General features: G+C 45.5%; 1 protein-coding gene across 3 annotated transcripts in view; it reads left to right on the forward strand.

Annotated features, from left to right (window-relative positions):
* LOC311011927 (ephrin type-A receptor 3-like) overlaps positions 1 to 25,984 on the forward strand; it is a 72,713-nt gene that overhangs the window by 27,365 nt on the left and 19,364 nt on the right. For all 3 annotated transcript variants that reach the window (XM_084007144.1, XM_084007145.1, XM_084007146.1), the window contains exons 6-10: positions 7,323 to 7,478; positions 10,000 to 10,335; positions 11,065 to 11,177; positions 12,579 to 12,741; positions 14,563 to 14,671. In XM_084007144.1, coding sequence (XP_083863270.1) covers positions 7,323 to 7,478; positions 10,000 to 10,335; positions 11,065 to 11,177; positions 12,579 to 12,741; positions 14,563 to 14,671 — 877 coding nt within the window. The remainder of the gene's footprint in view (positions 1 to 7,322; positions 7,479 to 9,999; positions 10,336 to 11,064; positions 11,178 to 12,578; positions 12,742 to 14,562; positions 14,672 to 25,984) is intronic.

The following is a 25,984-nucleotide window of genomic DNA, read 5'->3' on the forward strand; positions in this document are numbered from 1 at the left end:
GAGAAACTGTTAACGCATGTTTCGACTCCTCACGTCCTCATATAGCTCCGGTCCCTGCAGACGGAGGCGGGGAGAGAGAGAGGTGTAGAGGGGCGAGGCGTCATTAACTGGATGCGTTCCATAAGCCGCTGAGTTCCAATTAGGGATAAACATGTGTGCACTCATGGGAAAGTTCATAATTTTCACATTTCTATAGCATTGAATCAGTGTTGAGTTTGCTCCACTTAAGATCTGAAGGCTTTTCGGAGAAAGGTACGTGTGTGTGAGAGAAAGCAGAGGAGGCACGCAGGCAGCCGGCGGGGGCTGCTCGACAGGAAACACAGGAACAGGAAGACAGCCATTGACCCCTTCCCCTCCTCCCTCCCTCCCTAGCGTATGGATGGCTTCCAGATGTACGATTGGCTCGTCAGACTGATTGAGACGTGCGGACGGTTCCAAGTCCAATTTGTTGCCGCTTTCTTATGCAGAACAGCTGCACTGTTGTTTTACAGAAAGCATTCAGGAAATAGAAAGAACAAAAAAGGGTAACACCGGAGCCGGTGACAGATGTGACAGATGATGGTTCATTTTTAAATATGTCCGTTTAGAGCAGCTGCTGCATTACAGGTGGTTGACACTTTGTATAGGTAGCTCGATACACCTGCAGGCTACATTCTTCTGTTCTTCTGCCAGCTAACAATTAAGCAAATCACAAAAAATGTGCAGGTTTTTAACACACCTCGGGCAAACATATAACCTCGGATTTGATCATTTTTTAATGAGGCTGAAAATACACGAGCCCAAAAATAGCAGCATAAATCATGACGTGTATGTCAGTCGCTACCACGGTCTCCTCTCTCCCTTCATCCGGCGCCGCGTTGCAAGAGCATGCAGGTCTGTGAACATCAGCACCTTTCAAGGCTGATCCTGAACCAGATCTGCCTATAGCCCCGGTTGTTCCGTCGATATTTATTTGTTAGATGAAAAGCTCCCACCGCCCTCGACTGCAGATTTTATTACCGAGGGCACAAAAGGGACACGCAGCGGCACCTTTTCCAAAGAGGCAACTCTTTTGTATGTGACACCTTTGACTTCCATGTCAAGGAGCTTTGTAAGGGGGGGTTAGTATTATTTATGGAGTGCTTGGCTGAGTTTGTGGACTACGGTTTTTGGCCGTCGCAATCTTTATTTCACGTGCTTCAGTGTTTGTGACTACGAAGTCTCTGTGATCTTCCCCTGTGAACGGGAATAAAACACACGAGTGCAGAATCGTCATTTTGCTGACAGTGTGGCTGACGAAGTCGACCAGAGCCCACCCACAGATTAAAGACCGCTTGAATATGGCCTCCCACTTGACAGGTACATCTGCAGGAGTGTGTGTGTGTGTGTGTGTGTGTGTGTGTGTGTGTGTAGGAAAAGGCACAGGGCTCTCCTTTCCTCCTCCGCCTGAGAGAATGAATTATTGAGAGTGATGAACTGAAAATAACGTGGGTGAAGAGAGGAGGTGCACACAGCTCCTCCTACACACACTCTGCGAGTCACGGGGCCGGCCGATGTGGGCACGTTTACTTCCTTGGTGTGTGTGTGTGTGTGTGTGTGTGTGTGTGTGTGAGAGAGAGAGTGCATCCTGAGGGAATAAGATGTGTGTTTACAGTGTGTTAAAGCTCTGTAGGTCGGGGTTTTTATGGTAGATGATTAAGCTGTGTGTGCACCTGGAGAGACAGAACGCGTGTGGTTATATAGCGAAGGTTTAAATCTGTGTTTGAAGACTTAAGCTTTGTGTGTGTGTGTGTGTGTGTGTGTGTGTGTGTGTGTGTGTGTGTGTGTGTGTGTGTGTGTTTGTGTGTCCTTGTGTGTATCCTGGTCTGCCTGGCTAAGTTTAAAGGGAAAGGTGAATATCTGCGTTCCTCTGGCTTTTATCTTCATAGCAAAACAGACGGACGGAAGAATAAGTTATTCAGCCTGAGAACCAAACTCCCAACAGAATTCTTCTATAGACCTGTCATGCTCTCTCTCTCTCTTCTTCTTTTCACTCTGTCTTTCTGTCCCTCGCCCATGACCCCATTCACACTGAAACACACCTGGTATCTATTTAATCTGTTTTTACACTGCAGGATAATCACCCCGGCTCAAAATTAGAGAGCCATCAGCTTGGGTTACCACTCGAAAACTGTGTGTGTGTGTGTGTGTGTGTGTGTGTGTGTGTGCGTGTGTGTGTGTGTGTGTGCGTGTGTGTGTGTGTGTGTGTGCATGCGTAGGTGTGTTTGCTTTAATTGAACTGAAATTGAGCTTGCTCTCTTTCCCTTAGATTTTTTTTTTCGCATTTTTTTGGAGGGGTTTGTGTGTGTGTGTGTGTGTGTGTGTGTGTGTGTGTGTGTGTGTGTGTGTGTGTGTGTGTGTGTGTGTGTGTGTGTGTATGTGTGCGTGTGTGTATGTGTGCCTGTCAGTGAGAGAGTAAATATTTGTGCAGGAGCTCTGAGGAAGGTCAGGGTCAACGTATGACAGACAGCCCACTGGGAAATAAGACACACATACAAAGGCAGACTCTCTCTCTCTCTCTCTCTTTCTCACACACACACACACACACACACACACACAGAATAAAGTGGAGATGGCCAGAAAAGGAGTGAGAAAGACAGAGAGGACAGAAAAATAGAAATAGACAGACAGGAGGGCAAACAGGGAGAGAGACGGGGGGAGAGGGAGACACGGAGACGGCGGTGATGGACAGAATGAGGAAGAAGGAGAGTGTCATCGCCGTGGTTACCCTTGGTCGCTCTCAGTAATTGGCTGGTATCCAGAGGAGAGAAGAGTAGATCAAAAAGAAGCCGAGTGTGCTCATGTGATGGACATCACAAAGCATTTCATATCTGGTCTGATGGCGTGTGTGAGTGTGTTTCACAGGATTAGTAGTTCTGGTGAATATTATGGTGTTAAAGGTGGTTATGGATTCCGATTAGGGATTACAGGATCACAGCAGGGGGGCTGGACTCTGATGCTGACATCTCTATTTCACACAAGCATCCTCATTACCTCACACACTCATGTACGTCACACTGCTCTCCTCACCTCCTCTTCCATAGCTTTTAAAGAAGTGGCATTGAGGTTATAATGCTTTCACATTTCAAAAGGTGTGTTGTTGTTTTTATACTTTTGTTGAAGTATGTTTAGCATGAAAACATGTCAAATCGACTGAATGTGCACATGAGCACTAAATCCACACACACACACACACACACACACAGACCCCGGTGGCTGTTAAGGACGTCAAATTCAATCTCGTCAGATTTCTCCACTGACGCTTGATGTATCAATTTTTAAGTAGCTGGCCTCAACTAACGCCTGGGTAGCACACACACACACACACACACACACACACACACACACACAAACACACACACACACAGGCTGCTCTGTGCCCCAGGAGCTGTGGCACTTGAGGGGTACTAGAAGGGTACTAGAAGGGTTCCATCTTGAATGCCTGTTGCCATGGTGACCATTATGGAACTCATCTCCCACGGGCCAGCAAGCGTTACACTGGCCCACGGGAGATGAGCCGCCAATGAGTCCCTCTTTAAAGAACACACACACACGATACCCCCCAGGTTTCTCCTCTGTCTGCCCTTTATGGTAAAGCCGGCAATGAGCCAATATTTGACCTGACCCTAGTGTGACAGAATGCAATGAACAGTTCAACTAGCGACATTGGACAGGGAATTGGAGGAGAGGAAAAGGCTCCCGGTCATTCAGAGGAAGTGTTTGTTTCAGAGCAGCTGATTCTTATAGCGTATATCGCCTGGTTGAATGTAATTACAAGTTAATGACTTTCACCGCAGGATATGGGGTTTGGGTTTCTGTGCGAGCCCTTTCCAACATCACCTGCATACATTACTTGAACTCTTCCTGTACAGTACTATATTTAGCACGGTGTAACTTTTCACGCTGAAATGCAAACGCTACAGTCTTCTGAGGCCAGAAAGCCTCATTTCTCACAGCACTGACTAAAGCTTCTCTCTCTCTGTCTAACACTATAATTTAAATGAACTGTTAAGTGTGTGTGTGTGTGTGTTGGTACAGTGCAGTTTTCTTAAACTGCGTCTATTTGTTTAGCAGCTAGCTGCTGACTGCTAAACTGTTGAGAGAACAGTTAAACTAAAGCAATGAGTAAAGAGATGCTAAAAAGCCCTGTAGAGCTGAACCACATCAGGTCATTTGACCCATTATTAATATAAATATATTGATGAAAGCAGCCTTTTAAAGACAGTATTTTGACGTTTGGAAAAATATGATGAGCTCATTAAACTCGTTTCTGACATTTTACAATCAATCAAAGGATGAATCAGGATGAATCAGGAGTTGCAGCACTAAAAAGAATAGAACAGAATAGAATGAAACGAGCCATACTGTACAGTGCAGTAACTGTTCCCTTCTCAATCAGTGACTGTGAATGAGGGTGTGTCTTGTGGCAGTAGCCTACTATATCATATCTAAGAGCTATCGATCAGCATAAATACACTAAGTCTCTCTGGTGACCGGATGAATATTTAATGAGACACTGGATCTGAGGCCACTCTTTGTCTTTAGAAGAAACACACATGTACATGTACACACACACACACACATGTACAACTGTACAGCACTGTCAACTGGCACTTCTACAATTATGCAAATTGTGTGTTAGCTCATAGTTACTGCATACGACATCGTTTTTGTGACTAAACTTTTTTTGTCACTTCTGTGTGTCTGCTTCGTGTGCGAGTGCTTGTGTATGTGAGCACCGTCTCACCGCCTCAGCCTTCTTGTCCCTTTTTCATATCTACGGTAAATCATTAATCATAAGGGAACCAAGTCAAGTTTCACATTTCCCATGAGGCACACACAGGGAGTCGCTTTAAAAAAAGAAAAAGAGCCAAGAAAAGTGGGAGAGAGGGAAAAGGGGGGACTGTGTGAGAGAGAGAGAGAAAACGAGGTGGAAAAGCAGAGTAGAAAACAGAAGGAAAGGAGAAGGAAGCTCCACTCGAAGCGGGACAAGCCGCCATTCTTGCAGAAAGTTTTTGATCAGGCAGTTGTTCGGACGCCAGGCCTGGCACGGGGCGCCCTGTCTGTCCTCCAGCGCCGGGGTCCCCTTTGTGTCCCTGTGGCTGGCCAGCGCCCCGGAGCCTGGACTCTCCGGATGAAACTCCCCGGAGAAAAGCTGCTTTTCCACCCTGCGCCTTACTGCCCAGCCAACACACACACACACACACACACACACACACACTCAGACACACACACACACACACACACACACACACACACACACACACACACACTCACACACACACACACACACACACACTCAGACACACACACACACACACACACTCACACACACACACTCACACACACACTCACACACACACACTCAGACACACACACACACACACACACACACACACACACACACACACACAGGCACCCATTACCTTGGAAGCTGACAGGAAGGAGGAAAGAGAGCAGAAACCCTTTGAGAATATCACTCCCCTTCCTTCCTTTCTTTCTTACTTTCCTTCTTTCTTTCTCGTTTGCACACACACACACACACACACACACACACACACACACACACCCACCCACCCACCCACACACACACACACACACACACACACACACACACACACACACACACACACACACACACACACACACACACACACACACACACACACACACACACACACACACACACGTCTCCTTTCCAGTGTTCTCTCAGGTCTTTTGGGGATTGTGCTAGTGGACTTTGCTCCCCTATGATGAATGATTTGCCTAAAAATACTGTCTGCATGCGAGCGAGCACAGCGTCCAGGTGGAAGAACTAACCTCCACAGTGAGAAAACACACTTCTTTTAGGCCACTTTCCCGCTCCTCTATGCTGCAGGTTAACCACGCTGTAGAACACAACACGCGTGTGCCTGTGTGTGTGTGTGTGATAATTTACAGCTTTCTGGGACGAGTGACGTGTAGCTTGATTAAATCCGTGACCTTCACCACCAGCGCAAGCAATCAGCAGGCGAACACACACCATCACGCACACGCCGCATACTTAACACCTCCTCGCAACACAGGCCCTCAGCGCACAAACATGCAATCAGCACCTGGCGGATGCTGTCGCGTCATTGATCCAACCTACTCACACACACACACACACACACACACACACACGTATGCATGCATGCGTATACACACAGGGCATCTATTGAATTGCATTCGAGACACCCTCATTTTTCTTAGGCAGGGTTTTTTTTTACACTGTAATACTATTTACCGCCGTGGCAGAAAAAAAGGCTTGCGAGGACAGGAATACCAGGCTTATGAATGTATAAATAAATACATGCGTAATCTATATTCAGATTACCAAAGAGAAAGCCAGGAATTCCATTTCCACTGCCTTGGATGCAAAAGGGAAATCATTCAAGTCCCCAATCTATTTCAGCAGACGGCCGCCGTGGAGCGGAAGCGCGGCTTTCCCTCCACAGTTTTACGACTCCACATAATGACTAATATGCAGCCGCTGTAACAGCCGTAGCAATAGTCATATTATGTTATTGTGCCTATTGCTGTGACTGCGGCTGTGTGTGTTTTTTTTGTTCCCCTGGTTGCAACGAAGATCTAAAGCTTATATAACAGGAGTGACAGTTGCACTGTGTTATTGTACTGTATGGCCCTGTGGTTATACGGGCCTTCAGCCTGATGTAAAACGATCTCACGTTGTCCAAATGTCACATCCATTAAATCAAACATTGTTTTCTAGTTCTTCGCCCAGGGTGCTGCACGGCACATCCTATGACCCATCGGGATGCCTTGTAGCTTTGTTGATGCACAACTCCTCATAACGTTCTGTGTTTTTGTACATTTTCTACTTTTTATTATACTCTACTGTACTTTTTTTAAATATACCATTTGTATCGTTTCATCGCTATAACAGAGTCAGACAGGGCCAGAAACAGATTGTAGCTAATTTAGCTAGATTATCCACAGCACTTTATTTCAAGGTGAAAATTCCGCCATTTGTCTTCTTCCAATTATGTTTGGCTACAGGTTTGTTTATAACCCCTAATCATCCGACTGCACGTTTGTTGCCTCCTGATGACTTTTTAGCCATGTTGCTGCGTTCCCAGAGATCAGCAATGACTTTGGCGAGTCTAATGCTACGGTGACTGATACAAATATGACCCAAGCTTTAATAAACAGGATTTATCCTATAAAAGCATTTCTGGAACAACTTCACAGACTTGAAAAAGTTATGAAAAAGGGTTGAAACAGCACAGCCTCTAACCCTGCGTTTATGTGCCCCCCCACTACAGCGTGCAGACCTGGTACCTACAAAGCTTCAGCCACAGACGCCTACTGCACCAAATGTCCTCCCCACAGCTCGTCCTCGCAGGAACAAGCCGTGGAGTGCGCGTGCGAGAAAGGCTTCTACCGCGCCGAGAGCGACCCCCGCTCCATGGCCTGCACACGTGAGTGATACAGTCCTACGGTTGGAAGCTCATTTCATACCATGTTGTGTATTTTAGTGCTTTTCAAATATTTGCATTTCGGCTGACTGCATTTTTGTGTTATATTTGGCAACAATCATTGCTTTACATTTCCTTGAATTTGTTCACACTTGGGAGAATTGACATTGTATGGCTGCTTTCCATTCAGACGTTTACTCCCTCTGTGCATTTTCCTCCTCGTCAGCTGCTATTGGTTTACACAGCAGAGAGATACATAAATAAAAGCACAAACACACACACACACACACATGCATGTTTGTTAGCTGTGTGGTCTCAAATGAGAACACTGGTATTGGTGATACTCTGATAGAAATCTGATGATGTTTCTTATTCTTTGTCTGGGTCTCTCTCTCTCTCTCTCTCACACACACACACACACACACACACGCACACACACAGTACAGAGCCAGGGGGATCTAGACCACATCCTCATGAACAGGGATAGAGGAGAATAGAAAGGGTGAGGAGGGAAGTGAAAGAGAGAGACAGAAAGAGATGGATTAAGCTAGAGGGAGGGATGTGGGAGAGGACAGTGACATGATGGAGGACACACACACACACACACACACATGCACACGCAACCCATTATCAGGTTATGGTAGATTACACTCATTAATCCTTGTAGCAGGTGAGATGTGTAACGGTTGGTGTTATCAGCTGGAAATGACTAACGGTCCGTTCAAATATGTACGGGCACACACATGCCGGTGAAGAGCACCGGAGAATAAATAAGAAGAAACGGTGGAAAAATGAGTCATGGAAAGACACGGAGTGTGACACTAAAGAATCAGGGGGGGGAAAGCATAGAACAGCAGGGGAGGGGGGGGACTATCGGAGACATAGCATGTAAATGTCATAAGAGGCTGATCAGTAGAAGAGATGATGGACAGTTAAGTGTGGCCTTGGGAAGCGGGGGATGGAGGAAAGAAAAGGACTGAATTAGCAGGATCAGTCAGCATACCCTTTCGGGAGATTTATGACCAACAGCGTCAATTATCCACAGCATGCCCTCTCGTCCCCACGCCCAGCTTTGTCTCCATCCCTCCCACGCTCCGGAGAGGCTCGCCACTGGGAGGGCTAATCAGGAAAGTCCCGGCTCTGCCGGTGGCCCCCCCGCTGAGATGTCAGGCTAAAGCTGACACATTTCCATACGCGCGAGATATCTGCCCCACGCTGTGCTGTGAGCGGCTGTACATGTAATCTGTGGTTTCCATACAATACATGGTGCGAGCCTTACCTTGATGATGAGTTGGAGGCTTGGCGTCTCGCTCAAATTGTCCTTCCTGACAATATTCAAAAGTGATCTGCCAATGAGAAAGCACAGAAAAGGCCTAATGTAGATATACTTGATACTAGTTGGCTGAGTCAGCACTTCCTGTATGCGCTCCAGGATATCAGACATTTGAAAAGGGGATCACTTTTATATTGACACAGAGGTCTCCAGCAGATGAAGTCCTTAAAGCAACAAGACCATGCATGCAGGCCCTCCAGGCCATGGACAGACGTTCTACGCTCTACCAAGGCAGCGGGGAAGCGAGGGATGTTACGTAGTCACTGTCCAACACAACATGTGTGTGTCTTTGAACAGAATGTACTCAAATCCGTTATAATCCACATATTTGGTTTAGGAAATATGTCATTTCTATTCAATTTCTGCCCCTAAAGGGCTGTGTAGTTTTTTCATGCTCCTTGATTCCTCCTTTGATCCATGTACACACACACACACACACACACACACACACACACACAATTAGGTTAAAACATCAGCACGCTGCTTCTGTTGCAACAAAACCATTTGAAAAATTCCTCCCATATATATCGAGATAATTTATAGGTGTCTTCTACTACATGTGTCAAAATGCCTTCGTCTAAAGGCATAATAAAGACAATGTGTGCGTCTCGCCGTCTTTGAGAATGATTACCCACACACTTTTTTGGACTGCGACTCTGCGACGCACTAATCATTTCAGCGTGAATTTCAGAGTGATATTAGCCACTCTAAATCATTAAATGCACCTGACTCATGAGAAAATGACTCTGGGCACTTTCTATAGATCACCGTCCACTCACTATTAATAGTCTGCAGAGCAGCCCAGAGGAATATCAGTTAAATTCATGCGGTAAAACCCTCCCTTCATTCAAGCGCCGACTATTAAACATCATGTGAATTCTCTTTAAAGATGGATTAAACTTTTAGAAGTATAATATGTTCTCTTACCGTCCCATTTACAACCAGCCGAGCTCTTTTAATCACTGTCCGTCCATAGCTATTCATTAATCCGCCCGCTAAATGTCCACCCTCTGGCTGGAGACAGTTAATTCATTTTTAATTTAATCAATGCGAATTCTGTTCTTAATAGAAACTGCAGTGCGTTTTGGTAAATGAACATGAAGACAATGAACTTTCTGAGGATGGACGTTTGGATTGCAGTTTCATGTGACGGCACAGAAACAAAGTTGACAGAAACCAATCTCCCCTCAGGTCCTCCATCCGCTCCGGAGAACCCCATCTCGACAGTGAACGAGACCTGCGTCACCGTGGAGTGGTCGCCGCCCCGAGACACGGGGGGCCGGGGAGACATCGCCTACAGCCTCCACTGCAGGAAGTGCTCCGGCGACGGAAGGAAGTGCACGCCGTGCGGCAGCAGCATCCACTTTGTTCCCAGGCAGTTCGGCCTGTCGTCGGCCAGCGTGCTGGTCACCGACCTGCAGCCGGACTCCAACTACAGCTTCACTCTGGAAAGCCAGAACGGAGTGTCGGACCTGAGTTCCGCGCCGAGAGGAACGGTTGTCATCAATGTCACTACGTCACAGACAGGTGAGGAAGATATGAGGGGGGATGTAGATGTAAAAAATACAAAATCTAAATGAATATGAATATAAAAACTCACAGCATGATTTTTATATTTGGCGGCGCCTTTTCGGATTTAAATTGCTGCACAAACTTGAGAAGAAAAATGCTGCATGACTCCACATTTGATCCAGACAATTCTCCGGGGGACGAACAAGCCCGAACTAAGGATTTATACGATGGATCACGGAGAGTATCTTCTCTAAAAATTGTTCCCGTGATTGCAGCGGGCTTTTACATGACGACTGTAAAATCGCTGCTGTGCGACATCGCTCCGACGCCTCACAATGACACCTCTGCAACCCGCCTTCACATATGTAATCACATGCGTGGATCTTTCACAGTGTGGGCCTGTGGGAGTTCGGTAATGACTAATAGGCCTCGTACTATGGATGTGTGTGAAGTGACAGGAAGCAATAACACCAGCAGATCACACGCCACGCACACGCATGTCACACGTCGTGGAACGCTGTAATCACACACGTATGAAACAGCTTGTAAGCGCTCTCTCATTAGCAAAAAATAACGTGACGACGCTTCAAAAAGGGGTCTTCTCGTTATAGCGCAGTAGGTATCCATCTTAAATCTCTCTCTTCTCTCAGCAACTCGCTTTTATTTTTTTTCTCTCCACATCTCCTTGAACTTTACTCTCTCTTTGTTGCTCATGCTTTGCACCCTCGCTCTTTGTTTTTCTAGTGAGCGTAGTGCTGAAGGAGAGGCGGAGCAAGGACAGCGTGACCTTGGCCTGGCAGGGTCCGGAGAGACCCAACGGAGCCATAGTGGAGTACGAGGTCATCTACTATGAGAAGGTGAGGGAGACGCGCACACATGCTCATTTTTAGAATCATAATACAGCAAATATCTTGTCTTTTTAAAGCGACAAAGAAATGTTATGCATGAATTAATTTCACCTGGGTAATTGTGACACATAATGTAATCATTGCACCTGGTCAACAGTGATGAATGGTGCATTTAAAGACGAATAAACAGAGGATTGTGTCCGAAAAACTAAATATTCCAACTGACAGCGACAGTGTCATACAAAGAGGAGGTTGTTGTCTGTGGGGTGAATGTGAAGCTATTGCTAGCAGCTGGTTAGCTTAGCTAAGCACAATGCCTTGAATCAGAGGGACGTGGCTAAGCTTGCTGTGTCCAGGAAGCTACTAATCCTGACCAGGAGATTGGCACATAACCACCTCTAAAAAGGCAAATGTTCTTGAACATTTGTTCCTGACTGTATTAATAACCAACCTATAATTTGTGAGCTTAACAGCAGCTTTAGACAGCCTTGTTTCCCGTCTTTGTGCTAAGGTTAGCTAAACAGCATATTTAGCGTACATACGAGGGTGGTGAGAGTCTTTGTGGAGCGACCTGTAAAAGGGTTCATCACAACATGTTTCTGCCCTCTGCATCGACATGTCGTCTAGGCTCATAGGAGATATATATATATATATATATATATATATACGGACTGTATGTGTGTGTGTCGGCCTGAGGGCACGTCTGTAATGACTTGTTCATCACAAACATCTCTCTCTCTCTCTCTCTCTCTATCCCTCACGTCTTCCCTACTGCTCACACCAAGCCAATTAACCGCACATCTGTCGAACAAACCTCGTAAAACACAGCCAAGGTGATGAAATTAAGCCTGGGCGTGTGTGTGTGTGTGTGTGTGTGTGTCGGCAGGCATTAGCAGTAAAATAGTGTTAATCCTTGTTGTACAGTGTCTTCCATTAGGTGTATCAGCCTCTCTGCAGGGAATCAGCTTACTGACAGACACACTTATTCTTTATTTATCCTCCTTCACACACATTTTCAAGCACACGCACACCCACGAGGTATTTGAGGAGTGAAGCGAAGCGGGACTCGAGTAACCGCATATTGCCCCCAAGTGTAAAGAGCATAAGATTTGGGACTTGACAGATGCTCATGTATAAATGCGACCAAATGGTCCAGTGATGAACAAATGAAAACTTAGTGAGGTGTACAATACGTGGCCCCCGGAGACATTTCAATTAAACTATTTCTGAGGTTTCTATTATTTTCAGACTTTGCCTGGGTTTTCCCCCTGTCCCTCCCTGATACCACAGTCCACTGCTCTTTATATAACCCTTTGGCGTATATCTATAATTTCAGCCGTTACAATTATTCTCCGACACTTCATATCATCCACTGACTTTAATATTAACTTGCTCTTTCTTCCACTCCAGAATCAGCGGGAGCAGAACTACACGGTGTTGAAGACTCGCTCCAACATGATGACGGTGGACGGGCTGAAGCCGGGGACCACCTATGTGTTCAGGGTCAGGGCTCGAACCGACGGCGGCTATGGGAGTTACGGCGGAGAGATTGAATTGGAAACCAGCCACGAAGGTAACGGGATGAATAATAAATATTCGCTCGCAATGAATGACTTCAGTTTCCCCATCCCCATTTTCATTCTAAGCAACTTGATTATTTCATCTTTTCTCCTCTTGCTCAAATGTCCCTGTGGTTTTCAGCTAAAAAATGTAATAGCAGGCTGTGGACTGGAAATAGTTGCATGCCAGATCTTTCCCAAAACAATCCATGGTGCAAAATTAGGGGTAAATGATGCAGATGAGGTGAACTAGAAGAGAAAAAAGATTACTGCAGAGCAAAGAGTACTGGCATATCATATCACATTGCAGTACTGTGAGAGTGAGCTGCAGTTTAATCCACCTGATGGTTATAAAGTAGCTCGCTTTTCTTCCGAATGGCTTCTTCGGGGCCGTTGTCAGACAGAGAACCCTCAGAGGCTTGAAAGTACCCCAAGGCACGGACCGGGTAAAAGGACAACCAAATTCAACAATGATGGAAAGATACATTTTCCTGGATTTGAGGATTTGAGTCCCACCTATGACTATGAGAAAAGGGTAGAAGAAGTTTGCACCCTCTGGAATGGATTTAAACTTGACTGGATATTTGGAGTGGTTTTATTCCCTCCCAGTTTAAGGTATCATTTCTAACAAATAAAAAATGTATGCCATAGAGCTTGGGCCCTGGCCAGTGGGACCGGGCCTGACAAACAGCTCTGGGCATATCGTGCTGCATCTCTGTCATGATGTTTCCACTCTCTCCCTCACTCATCCTTTCCTCCCTCGTCCGCTGTCATCCACTTTCATTATCGCTTCATTACACGCTCTGGTATTTGCTGCTTTAGAAGCCCCATAATGTGCTCTTCAAAGTGAACATTGATTCCCAGACAGGCAGGCAGAGGGGCATAAATCAGTTAATGTATAGCACTGCGCTATAGATCGTCTGCGTAGCAAACGGGCACACATTAGCCTACTAATCATTCAATAATCAATAAAAAAATAATTCAAAGCCCTGCGAGAAATATCAGAGACGTGTGTGTAAAACAGAAACGCAGGTTGGGTGTCGCTGGTATCAGGCCATCCCTGAGCCTTCATTCAGCCAGCACAGCGTCAAGTTGAATGCTATAAAATACAGGATCTGACCCCGAAGCAATCATATCAAGGTTATCGAATCAGATCAATTCTATCGATTGTTTAAGAAGGCTGTGTGTGTGCATGCAACAGTAAATGTAATAGGAGATCAATGCTTATCTGTGGCTGCCTAGAGGCATTTACTTGCCTCCCCAACACACACACACACACACATATATATGTATAAATATATATATATATGTATATATCTACACATACATAGACGCGCATACAGACACACGTGTCCGCTCATGCGTAGCTCAGCCAGATAAATGGGGCATTTGTTGAGTAATGGCTCGTTTGGTGTGGCGTAAAAATCGATGCGTCTTTGCAGAAAGTTCTCGGCGGTAGCCTTGTTATGTGCCAATGTTAACATATCCATTTGGACAGCGCCGCCGAACCGGGAATGGTTTTCACGTCCACTCTCATACCCTCACAGGCCATGCAGAGAGGGAGAGCGCTTTTCATCAAGGACCTTACTTACTATTCCATCTACCTCCCTCGCTCTCCTATCCGACCCCCGTCTTTTATCTCCTTTTCTAATGCTATCATATTTCATTCTCTCTCCCTCCATCCCCAGCCACACTCACCTCGCTGTCCTTTTTACTCCCAGCCTACCTTCATCTTTTCTCTCCCCTCACCTTCCTCCGGCAGAAAACATCCTTGCCCCCCATCCTTTATGCTTTTGTTTTATTAATCCGCCGTGTTCTCTTTGTGTCCCATGTAGATGTATTTGCTATCGGGGACCCTAACCAGTCCACCATTCTGGCTGTGTCCATCGCCGGGGGAATCGTTCTCCTCATCTTCCTGGTGACTTGCTTCGTTGTCAGTGGAAGGTAGGATTAAAAAAGAGACTTCTACGCAAGATCAGTACAGTATCAGTACAGTATGAGAGCACAGGGAAGGCTCAAGTGCTTTTCTGAATTAGATCATTTACAGCAGAAATACAGAAGGATAAGTCTGGTAATATTCTTGTTATACGAGTATGGGCACTGTAGTTGATTTTTAACACACTGTACTGCTGCGATAAATGCTCACTGGAGCATCAAATCTGCATCTGAAACTACAGAAATGATTTAATATTCTTAAAACTGAAACTATATATTTGTGCTCCATTTAAAAAAATGCATCTTCAGTAGGAAACCAACGGCTTGCGTTCGCAGACAGGAAGTGGAAAGAACAAACTAACAAATGATTGGTTTTGGTGTTTTCATGGGGTTCGCTGCTGATATAGCAAGCTGTAATCTCATTGGTGGCACATTATAAGGTAAAGAAGGTTAAACTGGAAGCTGACGTCTAAGGTAGCGCTGCTATGAGGTTTGCCTCCTTGCTCTCTCCAAAGGAAAACAACAGCTTACACGTGTACTAAATGAATCTGTCACTAATCATATGCAGAGGGTTCATCTGGTCATTTAGATGAGCGTTCATGTACACCAGTGGGCTCAGCAGAATCCCCCCACGTGGTCTCCCTTCACATCACTCTGCCTCCCTCCGGGGGATTACACGTGGGCGATGCCGGGGCCTCCAACTTTGACATTTAGACGAAGCCTAAACTGTGTTATTGTGCCTGTGAAGAGCGACGTGATTGAAGGTTAGGCTGTGTCTCAAAGAAGGCCAAAGAGGAGAGGGAGATGAGAGGGAGGAAGGAAAACATAAAAGAATGCAGATGAAAGGATGGGAGTCAGGCGAGGGAGAAAGGAGAAAACGGGATGACAGCATCTGATTTATCGTGCCTGTAACTAAATGTTTATCCTCCATGAGCTCCGCTTAGATTAGCTACATGTTAAGAAACCCGTGCACACACACAAACACGCGCATGCTAATGTACACACAGTAAAAACATTAGTATTGATTCAGGTGATTGCTTATCAGGCTGAGTGCTCTATTCACTATTGACTAGGAGCGATGTAATCAGTGCAGACTGTCCTGTGATGCACATACACAGCACATGAAAGGGAACGCACCAAGGTTTTTTTTTTAATCAGAGGGGGATTATGAGGTTGTTTGTGTGCGGAAGAATCAAAACAACCTGTTAAATATAGTGCTATGAACACACGCGATGACACAAACACACACTCAACTAATCAGGTTTCACAGGCTGGGGGGTGTTAACTCGGTTTACAGGAGGGTCGATGCGCTGCTGCCACCGATCGCAGGTCTCTCTCCCCCGCTCGCTCCGTCTCTATCCGTCTTCCTCCACAGTCGGAGGTGGGAACGCTCAGGAGGAAGTGGTGTTGATTACTGCTTTCTATTAAACAACTTGGGCTTGTCGAGAGGTTTGTGTACGCGTGTGTGTGTTAGGTGGAAGTTTGGCGTGTGTTTGCAGCTGGGGAACGAGGCGAGGATCAGAGCAACGTCACTAGAGAGTGTGGATGGACAGAAGGAGAGACACGAGTGCAAGATGAGATGAGTGCGTATTGGATCGACAGTGGGAATGACAGACTGTACTAAGGAGGGGAGGGGGGGGGGCAATGGGAGTGTCATACTTCAGGGTTTGGAGGAACTGGGAGGCATCTAAAAATAAGAACGGGTCTTCTCTCTTCTCGTGTCGCTCAAACCTCCCTCTTTCCTTCTCTTTCCTTCCATCTTATCTGCCAATCTGTCCATTCAGCACTCTCTCTCTCTTTGCTTCTGTTTTTCTCTTCATTTCGCTTCGTCTTTGGCTCTCTGGGTTTCATTTCCTGTTCCGTTCCTTGAAATTAACGTTGACGAGCCCCTCTGTACTGGTTTCAGTGAAATACCTCACACTTCTTGCTCCACGAGAATGGGTTCCGACGTGAATGATGATTACATTGGAATTGAAATTGACACGGAGAGTCAGCCAGCTTTGAAATTATTTCCCACCAGACCCCTTTTTCTCCCTAAATGTCAGCAGTTTATATCATTTCCCCAATAATCTTTTCGACTGGGATACAAGTGCTCGGGAGCTTTTTTCTGGTCTTGTTTCGCACCTTGAATCCACAACCCTGACCACATTCTTCTGTCACTGAACTATAAAATAACAATGCATGCCATGTATAGCCTCTCTGTCTTTCCCATTCACACACACAGACACTCCCCTGCAGCCTTTTTGCTGGCAGGGTACTACACAGCTATGCCTCATAAACGAGCTGATTTGCAGGCCGCTCTGTTCTGTCGTGTTCTCGTTTAATAAAGTGCTGTTATGCTATTGTTACCGCAGGAGGGGGAACATGAAAAAACGTCCAAAGCTCCTCAGACGCAGCACGCTGCTGACAAATCACACCAGTTATTGCGAGAATATGCGCCCGAGTGTGTGTGTGTGTGGGTTTGTGTGAGTTGGTGCTTTTGTCCTCCTGAGGGTGCTTTGGCAGGCTGGCAGGTGCGAGCGATGGGAAGCCAGTGAGGGACTGGCATCACCGTGGACTCAGCAGATGGCCTTTCACTCAAAAAAAAGCTTTCGGTCCTCAGTTTTTCTCACTCCTTGTTAACCATGTTACAGCCTCTGCCTCTCAGCATCTGTGTGCACGTGAGAGTGCACGCCTCTGTTTTGTCTGCAGCCTAATGACTCTCCAGCCTTGCCACCGGTGTGAGCTATGGTCCCGAGCCAGATTCCTGGGTGTTTTTTTTGTTATGTGGAGTTTTGGTCGGTGTGAAGTGGTTCCATCTATGTGATCATTTTAAAGCAGCATCGTCTGCTACGTGTCTCAGAGTCTGGCTTTGTTGAGTGCATCTGCTCTCAGAAATATTCAGCAGGGAGTCAAAAAGCTGCAATCTGTTAAATGTCGGGAAATCTTAAAATGATAAAAAAAATTGATTCATTGCATTGGAGTTATTTACTGAAGCCAGATTGATTAGCTCAAACAGAAACCTATTGCTATCACATTCTGTTTGTATCCACGACAAAAAGAACAGATTGATCCTACAATTCTAGATGCATAAAAAGCAAAACCAACGTTTTCTGATGAGACTTTTGAAGAACAAAGAGAGAAAGGCAGACAGAGAAAGTCACGCAGGAGAGTGAGACATCATTATATCGTGGCTGACTCCAGCTAAAAGACTTCTTAGTTTCACTAACACGCCGTTTGAACACAATAGCATGCTCTGTCGTGTGCATGCCTGTGCACGTTCACTCTTTTACCTCCGCAGCATCTGTTGTAGCAGCCCAGGGTTATTCTTAAAAACTTAATGGCACAAAACAGGAGCGGGAGGGCGGAAAGAAAACAACAAGAGGAAGCATGCGCTGATGAAAACATGCTGTCGGGAGAGGAGAGAGCCGAGTTAAGAGGTAGCGACAGAAAGGGACGGACTTAGTGAGTATAAAACGACGGCTCAAACATGTCGTGTGTTTGGTTGGATTTAATGGGAGATATGGGAAGTTGAGATTTAAGACACCAAAGGAGTGCAGATGAACGAATACAAATCCCCCTTATAAGCAGCAAACATGGCAGACGTGTTTTTCTCGCATCTCAGGTGTGTCTTACAGGCTAACTGCAATCTGACGCATTTATTTACACTTCCAAGTTTGTTTTTTGGACAATATGCACATACACATTGATGCCCAATATAAAAGGCACTGAATAAATAAAATCTACATTTTGTAACCTAGGCAGAGCAGAGTGTGCTGTTCTCTGACTCTAAAGGAAATAAACACACCCGAACACCTCCCCACAAACTAAACCTAACTTAAGTGCCTTGTTGACTCAGTGTTAAACACACTTCATTCAAACAACACAAAACCACTGACTCTGATTTGGTCAAAATAAACCCTTAATACACAGTTGCGTGTGAAATTATGCCGGCTCTGCACGCTGTTTTCCCCACCGTCTCTCTGCCCTGAGCAGCAGCTCACGTTCATTAGAGGAGACCATTAAATTAGCAAAAGAAAAAAAAACTAAACTTGGGATGTACTCCTCCTATCACGTTGTCACATTAAACTGCGTTTGACTGTGAAACGCGTCCTCTGAACAGTAACTGTCAGTCCCGCTGTGTGTTGAGTTCCATTAGACTGGAACGCTGCCTTGTAGTTCTCACTCGGTTCAGTCATTTGTTGAGCAACTGTTATACATACATTCATGTGTCGTACACAGGCGTGCAAATCATTTATCTCGATAAAAAGTACCATCAAATCCTCCCTCTCCTGTAAACGGTTTCAATCGGTGGATGACTTATCCTGCACTCTGGGGTTGTTTAAAAACCCCATCCAATCAAATGAGACTGTGGTCCACTCGTGAGGCACACCGTCGTTGGATCGTAGCTAACGCAGCAATATGAAGAGAGATAGGAAGAGACGTGTGTTTGAATATAAATAATTCATTCAAGGGAAGCTGTGTATCGACTCCGTGTCGCTGCAGCATGGGCAACGACAGCATGCAGATGAACCTTCCCTGCATGACGCATCGTGACCGGTGTGGTTTTACTGGCAGGTGGGCCAGGAGCTCGGTTGTTTAGCGGCATGGAGGGAGGCTGGGCTTCCTTCATCTGCATGACCTGAAACAGAGCTTTCATCTCGTCCTCCTCCAAATCTACCAACAGGTGTGTGTGTGTGTGTGTGTGAGAAGCAGTCCTCTGTAGCTCTGAGTCACACTAAACTCTAAGCCCACCGTCTTTTTAGGATTTGTTTTAAACCCCTAAATATTCTGTTTCACTGTGAAATACGTCGCAGTACAGAAGCTAAAGATGCTCTCGCTTTGTTTCTACTCTCTTAAAGAGTAGTGAGCAGTCAATGCTGGTTTCCAAAATATGAATCACTGTAACCACAGGAGGTCCTTGAGAATCCTCTCATAAATAAGCATAACAATTGTGTGCATAATCTCGTGCAGATTTGCAAAACAAAACAAAACAAACATAAACAAAGGCACAAATAATAGACCCATGTTTGCCGAATGGTAATTATGGTGAATTTGGTGGAGGTAGACATCGGCCAATGTATTCCCTTCCCTGTGGGTGTTGTTGTTCTGTTATTGGTCTGTTGTCGATAATAGCACTAATAATGATTTGGCAGCCGGGCAATACAAAACCGTTTAGCATGGGGAGGTGTGTGTGTGTGTGTGTGTGTGTGTAATGTTTTCATAGTTGTATGTATTGCTTGGATGCCGGTGCTTTCAATGAATGCAGCTAAGCTGTGGGTGCAGCTGAATCCAGCTTTGTGTGCAGAATGCCTGGAAAGTAGCTGACAAGCAGCAGAAATAACAGCAGCCAGTCGCCGCAGGTGCAAACAAAACGCTTCACACAGGCGTTGATGCAAATGAGCAGATGTTGTAATGGGATCGATCAAATGTCCAATAAACATCAGACAAACGGCCAAACTGTTTTTGGTCGGGGGTTCTTTTTTAAATTTATATTGCATTTAAATAAATTTGCCCATATTACGATCGTGACCCAATCAATTTGTGTCAGTGTAGTAACATCATTAGGGGAATTAGTTTCACACTGTTCCGATCGGGAGTAGAAAGGTAACTTCACCTTAATGATAGAGACGACATGCTCGGTCTCTCACTCTCTTTTTTTTAGTTCTCTCTCATTTGACCTTTTCATCAGGTTGTTAAACATTCCGTTACATTACACCAATTACCACAGACCTCGCTGCCTCTCCCCCACCTTTCCTTTCCTTCCTTTCCTTCCTTTCCTTTCCTTCCATCACCACTCTCTTTAATGAGCAAGAGCCAAATGAAATGTTTCCAAACAGGTTGTTAATGAAACATGGATGGATTTATCACTCAACTCTTCAGCTAATCATTTCCCCTTCTTAATAATTAGCCCGGGCTGAGTAAATCTTTTTATACCGCGGTCAGAGAGTGCTGAGCCGGTGCCAGACACGTCCAGGATGGAGAGAGAGGGAGGGCCACTTGTGGCGTTACATCACCCAGACTTTGTTGTCTGTCGGTTTGTTTTTTTCATGCTGTTTTGACTCTTGATTAAATATACACAATTATATTTTATGAACCTCATAGTTTATTATCGCCCAAGCAGCGAACGCGTTTTGTTTTTCGGGCCTCAGTTTCGCTGTGAAATAATGAGTGAATTTATTCCATTGATTTCATTCCCAGTAATTATTTTTTATTTAATAGCTTGATATTAAATGGAATCACCATTATCATGAGTAATGAGAGCAGATACCCAGAGTGTGTGTGTGTGTGTGAAGAAAGGAGGATAGATGTGTCATTTCATTGAGTCATGCCAGAGGGGTGACTAATGATTTACTGATTTCATTTCTCCAGTCATTTTGATTAGCAGTGGGAAAATAATGTGGAAGGACAGGAAATGAAAGAGGAGAGGAGAGAGGAGAGGAAACGTAGTCTTTCTCTCTACAAATCATCACCTCTGACTCTTCCTCCATTTCCTCCGTGTATCAGTTCCTTCTCCCGTCTGGCAGCAGGGCCTCTAATCCTATAAGAGGTGGCCAGCCATATAAAAACAAACCACGCAGCGGAGAACTACACACACTTTATTAGCTCCCCTTCACGTCGCGCGCTAACATTAGTCCAAGGTTATTCACTCTCACGGAGACAAACTCTTATCTCGCGTCTCTCACGCAACTTCGTCCATCTTTGGCTTGTCGCTTTGGTCCCACTTTTGTTTCAAGGTTATTCCACCGTCGGTGTTTTCCTCCTCTCTTCAACCTTTCTCTACCTTTAGTGCATAATAAACCTTTTTATCCCTCTTTGTTTCATCTCCCTCTTCTTCTCTCTCGCTATGTATTCTCTCTGTTTTCCCTTCATCATGAAGAAGTGTTAAGGCTTTAAAGACATGACATCGGGGAATACAGTAGCAGAGCAGTACAGATTTGGCCAGAGGTCATTGTCTTGCTTCCGGCTGCAGCGGGGCCCTGCCAACTAAAATAACAGCAGGATCGCCGAGTGCTGCTTGTAATTATCAGAGGAAGTAGGAATCAGTGCAGCTCAGCGCAGTAGATGTTGTCTCTCACTCTTTATAGCCCGGAGTTAGACTGAGAGCAGCAATAGAGCTCCAGGCTAAATAGACCAATAAATGAAGACTTGGCATATTAGTGACACATCAGGGGAAAAAAGGTCACATTTTCATAAAGCTTTACACAATCAGGCTGATTCACACTGGGTTTTTGTACACGTCACCACCTGATCAAGACAACGGTTTCTACCTTTAACAGTGTTGCATTACCAACCGCATGTTTGCTCTGGAATTTTCAGATGAAATGTGATACAAATGTGACTGTTGGTTACTGATACTATACTATATATATGGCAATTAGAGGTGACATTTGGCTGTTTTTCTGGGAATATGGATTTCAGGTCAATTTGAGGACTGCCGATATGGTTTGCATGGTTTCAATTCAGCCTTGATCCTGTCTTCATGTGATTTGACCTCCACGTGTTCTGGTTTCTTCCCAGTGTCAAGTGAACTGAATACTCCAATTTATCTATCTCAGCCCTGTGATGGACTAGTGACCTGCCCTAAGTGTAGAATGCAGCTTCCTCTATGTGGTCTATGTGGATCAAATGAAAGTGATATAGTAATGTAGATTAGTTGAGGTTTATATGCTATATTTGGTTCACCACTGACTGGCCTCATTTTCTCCAGTTTACCGTTGCATCGCGGTGAAGTCCATTGTTTTTCAGGGCATGTCGTGCAGCCACACTGTTGATTGACACTCTCTTCTTCTTCTATTCTACATCTGCTCTTAATCTGCCCATCATCCGTCTTATCCTTTCTGTCACTCTGCTTCCTCCACCTCTCTCCACCTCTCTCCTGCACACGCAGCAGCGTCCTTTTTTTACTCACTCCATTCCTATTTAGCTCTCTTTCTTCCATAATATCCCTCTTCTCTCTTTCCCTTTTCATCTCCGCCTCCTGTTGTTGCAGCACACAACGCCGCCCCTCTTTCTGTCCACTTCTCTTACGTTAACCTTCCCGTTTGTATTCCTATATGGCTGCCTCCTCCGTCTCCCCTCGCTCTTCCCCTTCATCTGATTGCTTGTTAGTTGGTATGCAGGCTTGGACCCCCATTGTGCGTTCTTGCCTGTCAGCACTCTTTTTTCAACTCCCTCTCCAGCTCTCTCTCTCTCTCTTTATTTCTCTTTCCAGCTCCAGTGTCCACTCTTTCTATCAAAAAGGACAGCAGCAGAGGACAGGGCCTGTAGGGGGTAGAATAAATGGATAGAAACAGCAGGAAGAAAAAGAGGATATGTGGGTTGTTGGAAAAGGGGAATGTTTTTACTTACTTTACTGCACTCACACTACACCAACCGGACCACGACTGAGCCTTAAGTCCGGGTTGTTTGGCCAGTGTGAGCGCTCCGTTCCGTACTTAGAACGGTACGCTTCCTCGGCCCGGCATGCTTGGAAGAAGTGGATTTGAGTTGGGTACGGTTCATGCACGAGCACATGCACCGGTACGCAACGTGGACATGACGAAGGCTTTAATCGATAGGCCGTCCCTCTCATTATCACTCAGTGTTCGGAGCTCCCCGCGATCGAGCTGATTAGTGACTGAAAATACTGTTGATGACTGTGCAGGACACGGCGGGATTCTGGGTTGGGCTTGGGGCTTCAGACTCGTGGTGTAAGCGGGACCAGAGCGGAACCGGACTGGTACTTTTAGAATAAAAATGCCGCTGTGTCTCCGTCCAAAATGTGTTGCCTGCTCATGGCCGCTTGCTTATGATCGCTCCCGCTCACATGTGCAGATTCAGGCCAAGTGTTTACTACAAATATGTGCAGACGGATTGTCAGTAAAGTTTCAGTCATGTTTTCTGTGTTGTTCTCAATTGTATGACTTGAGACGGTGCTTCTTGAAAACAACATCAAGCCGTGCGTGTGTCGTATTACGACGTGATGACGTATGTACAACAGGCAATCGGGCCGAGGCCCATTTGGGCTGGAGCAGTGCGAGTCCAAGCCGGCCGGGGGGGGGCAATCGTGCCGAGGCACGGTCCGAATCAAATGGCCCAGGTGTGAGTGCGCCCTTAATTACAGAAGAATGTAACACCCAAGAGAGTTAAAGGGCAGAAAGGGGAGAGGAAAACAGGGGAGGGGCTACGGTGCCGATAATATATGGACGGCGTTCTGTGAAAGTGGGGGCCTGCTAGCAGAATGACAAATGGGTCTCGAGTGACAGAGTATTATATTAAAAAAGTAAATTGATATGCAAATGTGGAGTGTGTGGCTTTGGAGGACAGGGATAGCCTGTTGTCCTCACTGAAGTGGAACAGCCGGAGAGGCAGAGAGGAAGGTGAGAGCCCGGGTGTGACAGTGATATCACACTCCATTAAAGAGTGTGTTTTGGTGGCGATTGGTGCAGGTGTGTGCACTTTAAATCAGCGTGAACACACAGCCCTGTGTGCGTGCGTGTGAGTAGACTGTATGAAAGCGTATAGTGTAATTAGATGGCAGCTAAATGGAACGGTGATTTCTCCCACGGTGACAGATAGCGCTAACTTCACACAGAGATGCAGTGGTTGACGATGCAAGCAGGACTATCTTATTAGAAAGTCCGTTCCAGCTCAAAGGGCTATAATAGTGTAAAAGTGAAAACCTGTGGCATCCAAATCCATAGCAGACAACACTCAACACGGCTACGTGGTCACCAGAACCACGCTATCCTAACAATAAGCTAAATATGCTTACTACTAATTTGCTTTGCTGAATAAGCCGTGGACAAAACATGCAAGATGTTCCTCGATTACAAGCATTTCGTTTGGTTAAGGCTCACCTGGAGTCCCACATGAATAAAGATATACTATGAAAATGTATTGTGGATTTACACTCAGTTATGCAAACAACCACTATACAGTATAATACAATCACGCATTTTTGACATTGTGTCCAATTGTTTAAATCCTTGTTAATTATTTAAATCTGCAGTTCGTTTTCCATTTCGGACAAGTAAACTTGGTTATAGGGCAAGTGATGGCCCTGTGAATGCAAAACACAAAACCTGAATGCAAACTACAGCAGCATGTGGATGCCTGGGAGGAAAAGACGAGAGTGATGTCAGCTGTTTAGCCACTTAAATGGACAAGCTACTCAGGTGTACACTATTTCCTGATGCCCGTTCTCTTCGCTGCTTATTGGCTGCTGAACCGCAAAACCAAACAGTAATGCATAGTGCATTTTTTAAGACACAGGATTGATCCCCAACGTGTTCACTAATGTTTCTAGTATAAACTGAAGATATTTTACAAAGAAAGGAAAACAACATGATATTGCTGCGACCAGCAGTGGAGAGGAGGCTGCAGTATTTATGCTGCGTTTAGTACCTCGTTATAAAGAGCTAAAGTCGGTGTTTCTTTGACCTGCCAAAAAAGAGCCTGAAATAATCCATATGTGTGAAAACCTTGTGACAGCCATTTGCTCTGTATTGTTGTTTCTGCACTGCTGTCACACGTTACCACTTTTTGACATCAGAAAAGGACTTCCACATTGTCCTCCTGAGTCCAGTTCTAGACTCTTTAATAGATGCATTACAGGTCAGTTGCATTTTAATTGAATGTATTCCCTGAAATATCTATTTCAAAACGCACACAGAGACGCAGCTGTTGGGGGAAACAAAAGCCACAGCCATGTCAGGTTTTTATGCCATGTTTAAGACTGCAGCGCTAATGATTCATGACACTTCTAACTGAAGAGGAGAAATGAGTCGCCCTGTAATTACTATGGAAATGTGTTGATTTCCCATCAGGCACATGCACTCGCATATGCAGCCATGCACCGGTGATGACACACACACGTACACACACGTACACACACACATACACACACATGCACATGGGGAAGTGTTTCCAACGTGGGTTTTGCAGAACTGTTTGTGTGCGTTTGTGTGTTCATGTGTGGAGGGATTATCACGGACCCATGTCCCCATTCCCCATATGCTCTAAACACATGCCCCAAAGCCCTGTGTGGGGGGGTTGTGGGGGTGTCAAGGGGGTAATGATAGTCCCTTGGTGTTTGACTGGCTTGAGTCCAGCTGATAACCAGGCGGGGCCCAAGGAACATTATGTCCCCCTCCTCTTTATCCCCAAACACCAGCAACCAGTCTCTACCCTTGTGTGTGTGTGTGTGTGTGTGTGTGTGTGTGTGTGTGTGTGTGTGTGTGTGTGTGTGTGTGTGTGTGTGTGTGTGTGTCTATTCCCTAGACAGCCTATTGATGTCTGGGCTACACCATGCATTCAGCTGTGTAAAATCAACACACAGATTAAACACCAAATGACTCA

This window comes from Eutrigla gurnardus (assembly GCF_963514095.1).
Source record: "Eutrigla gurnardus genome assembly, chromosome: 4".
Classification (NCBI taxonomy): domain Eukaryota; kingdom Metazoa; phylum Chordata; class Actinopteri; order Perciformes; family Triglidae; genus Eutrigla; species Eutrigla gurnardus.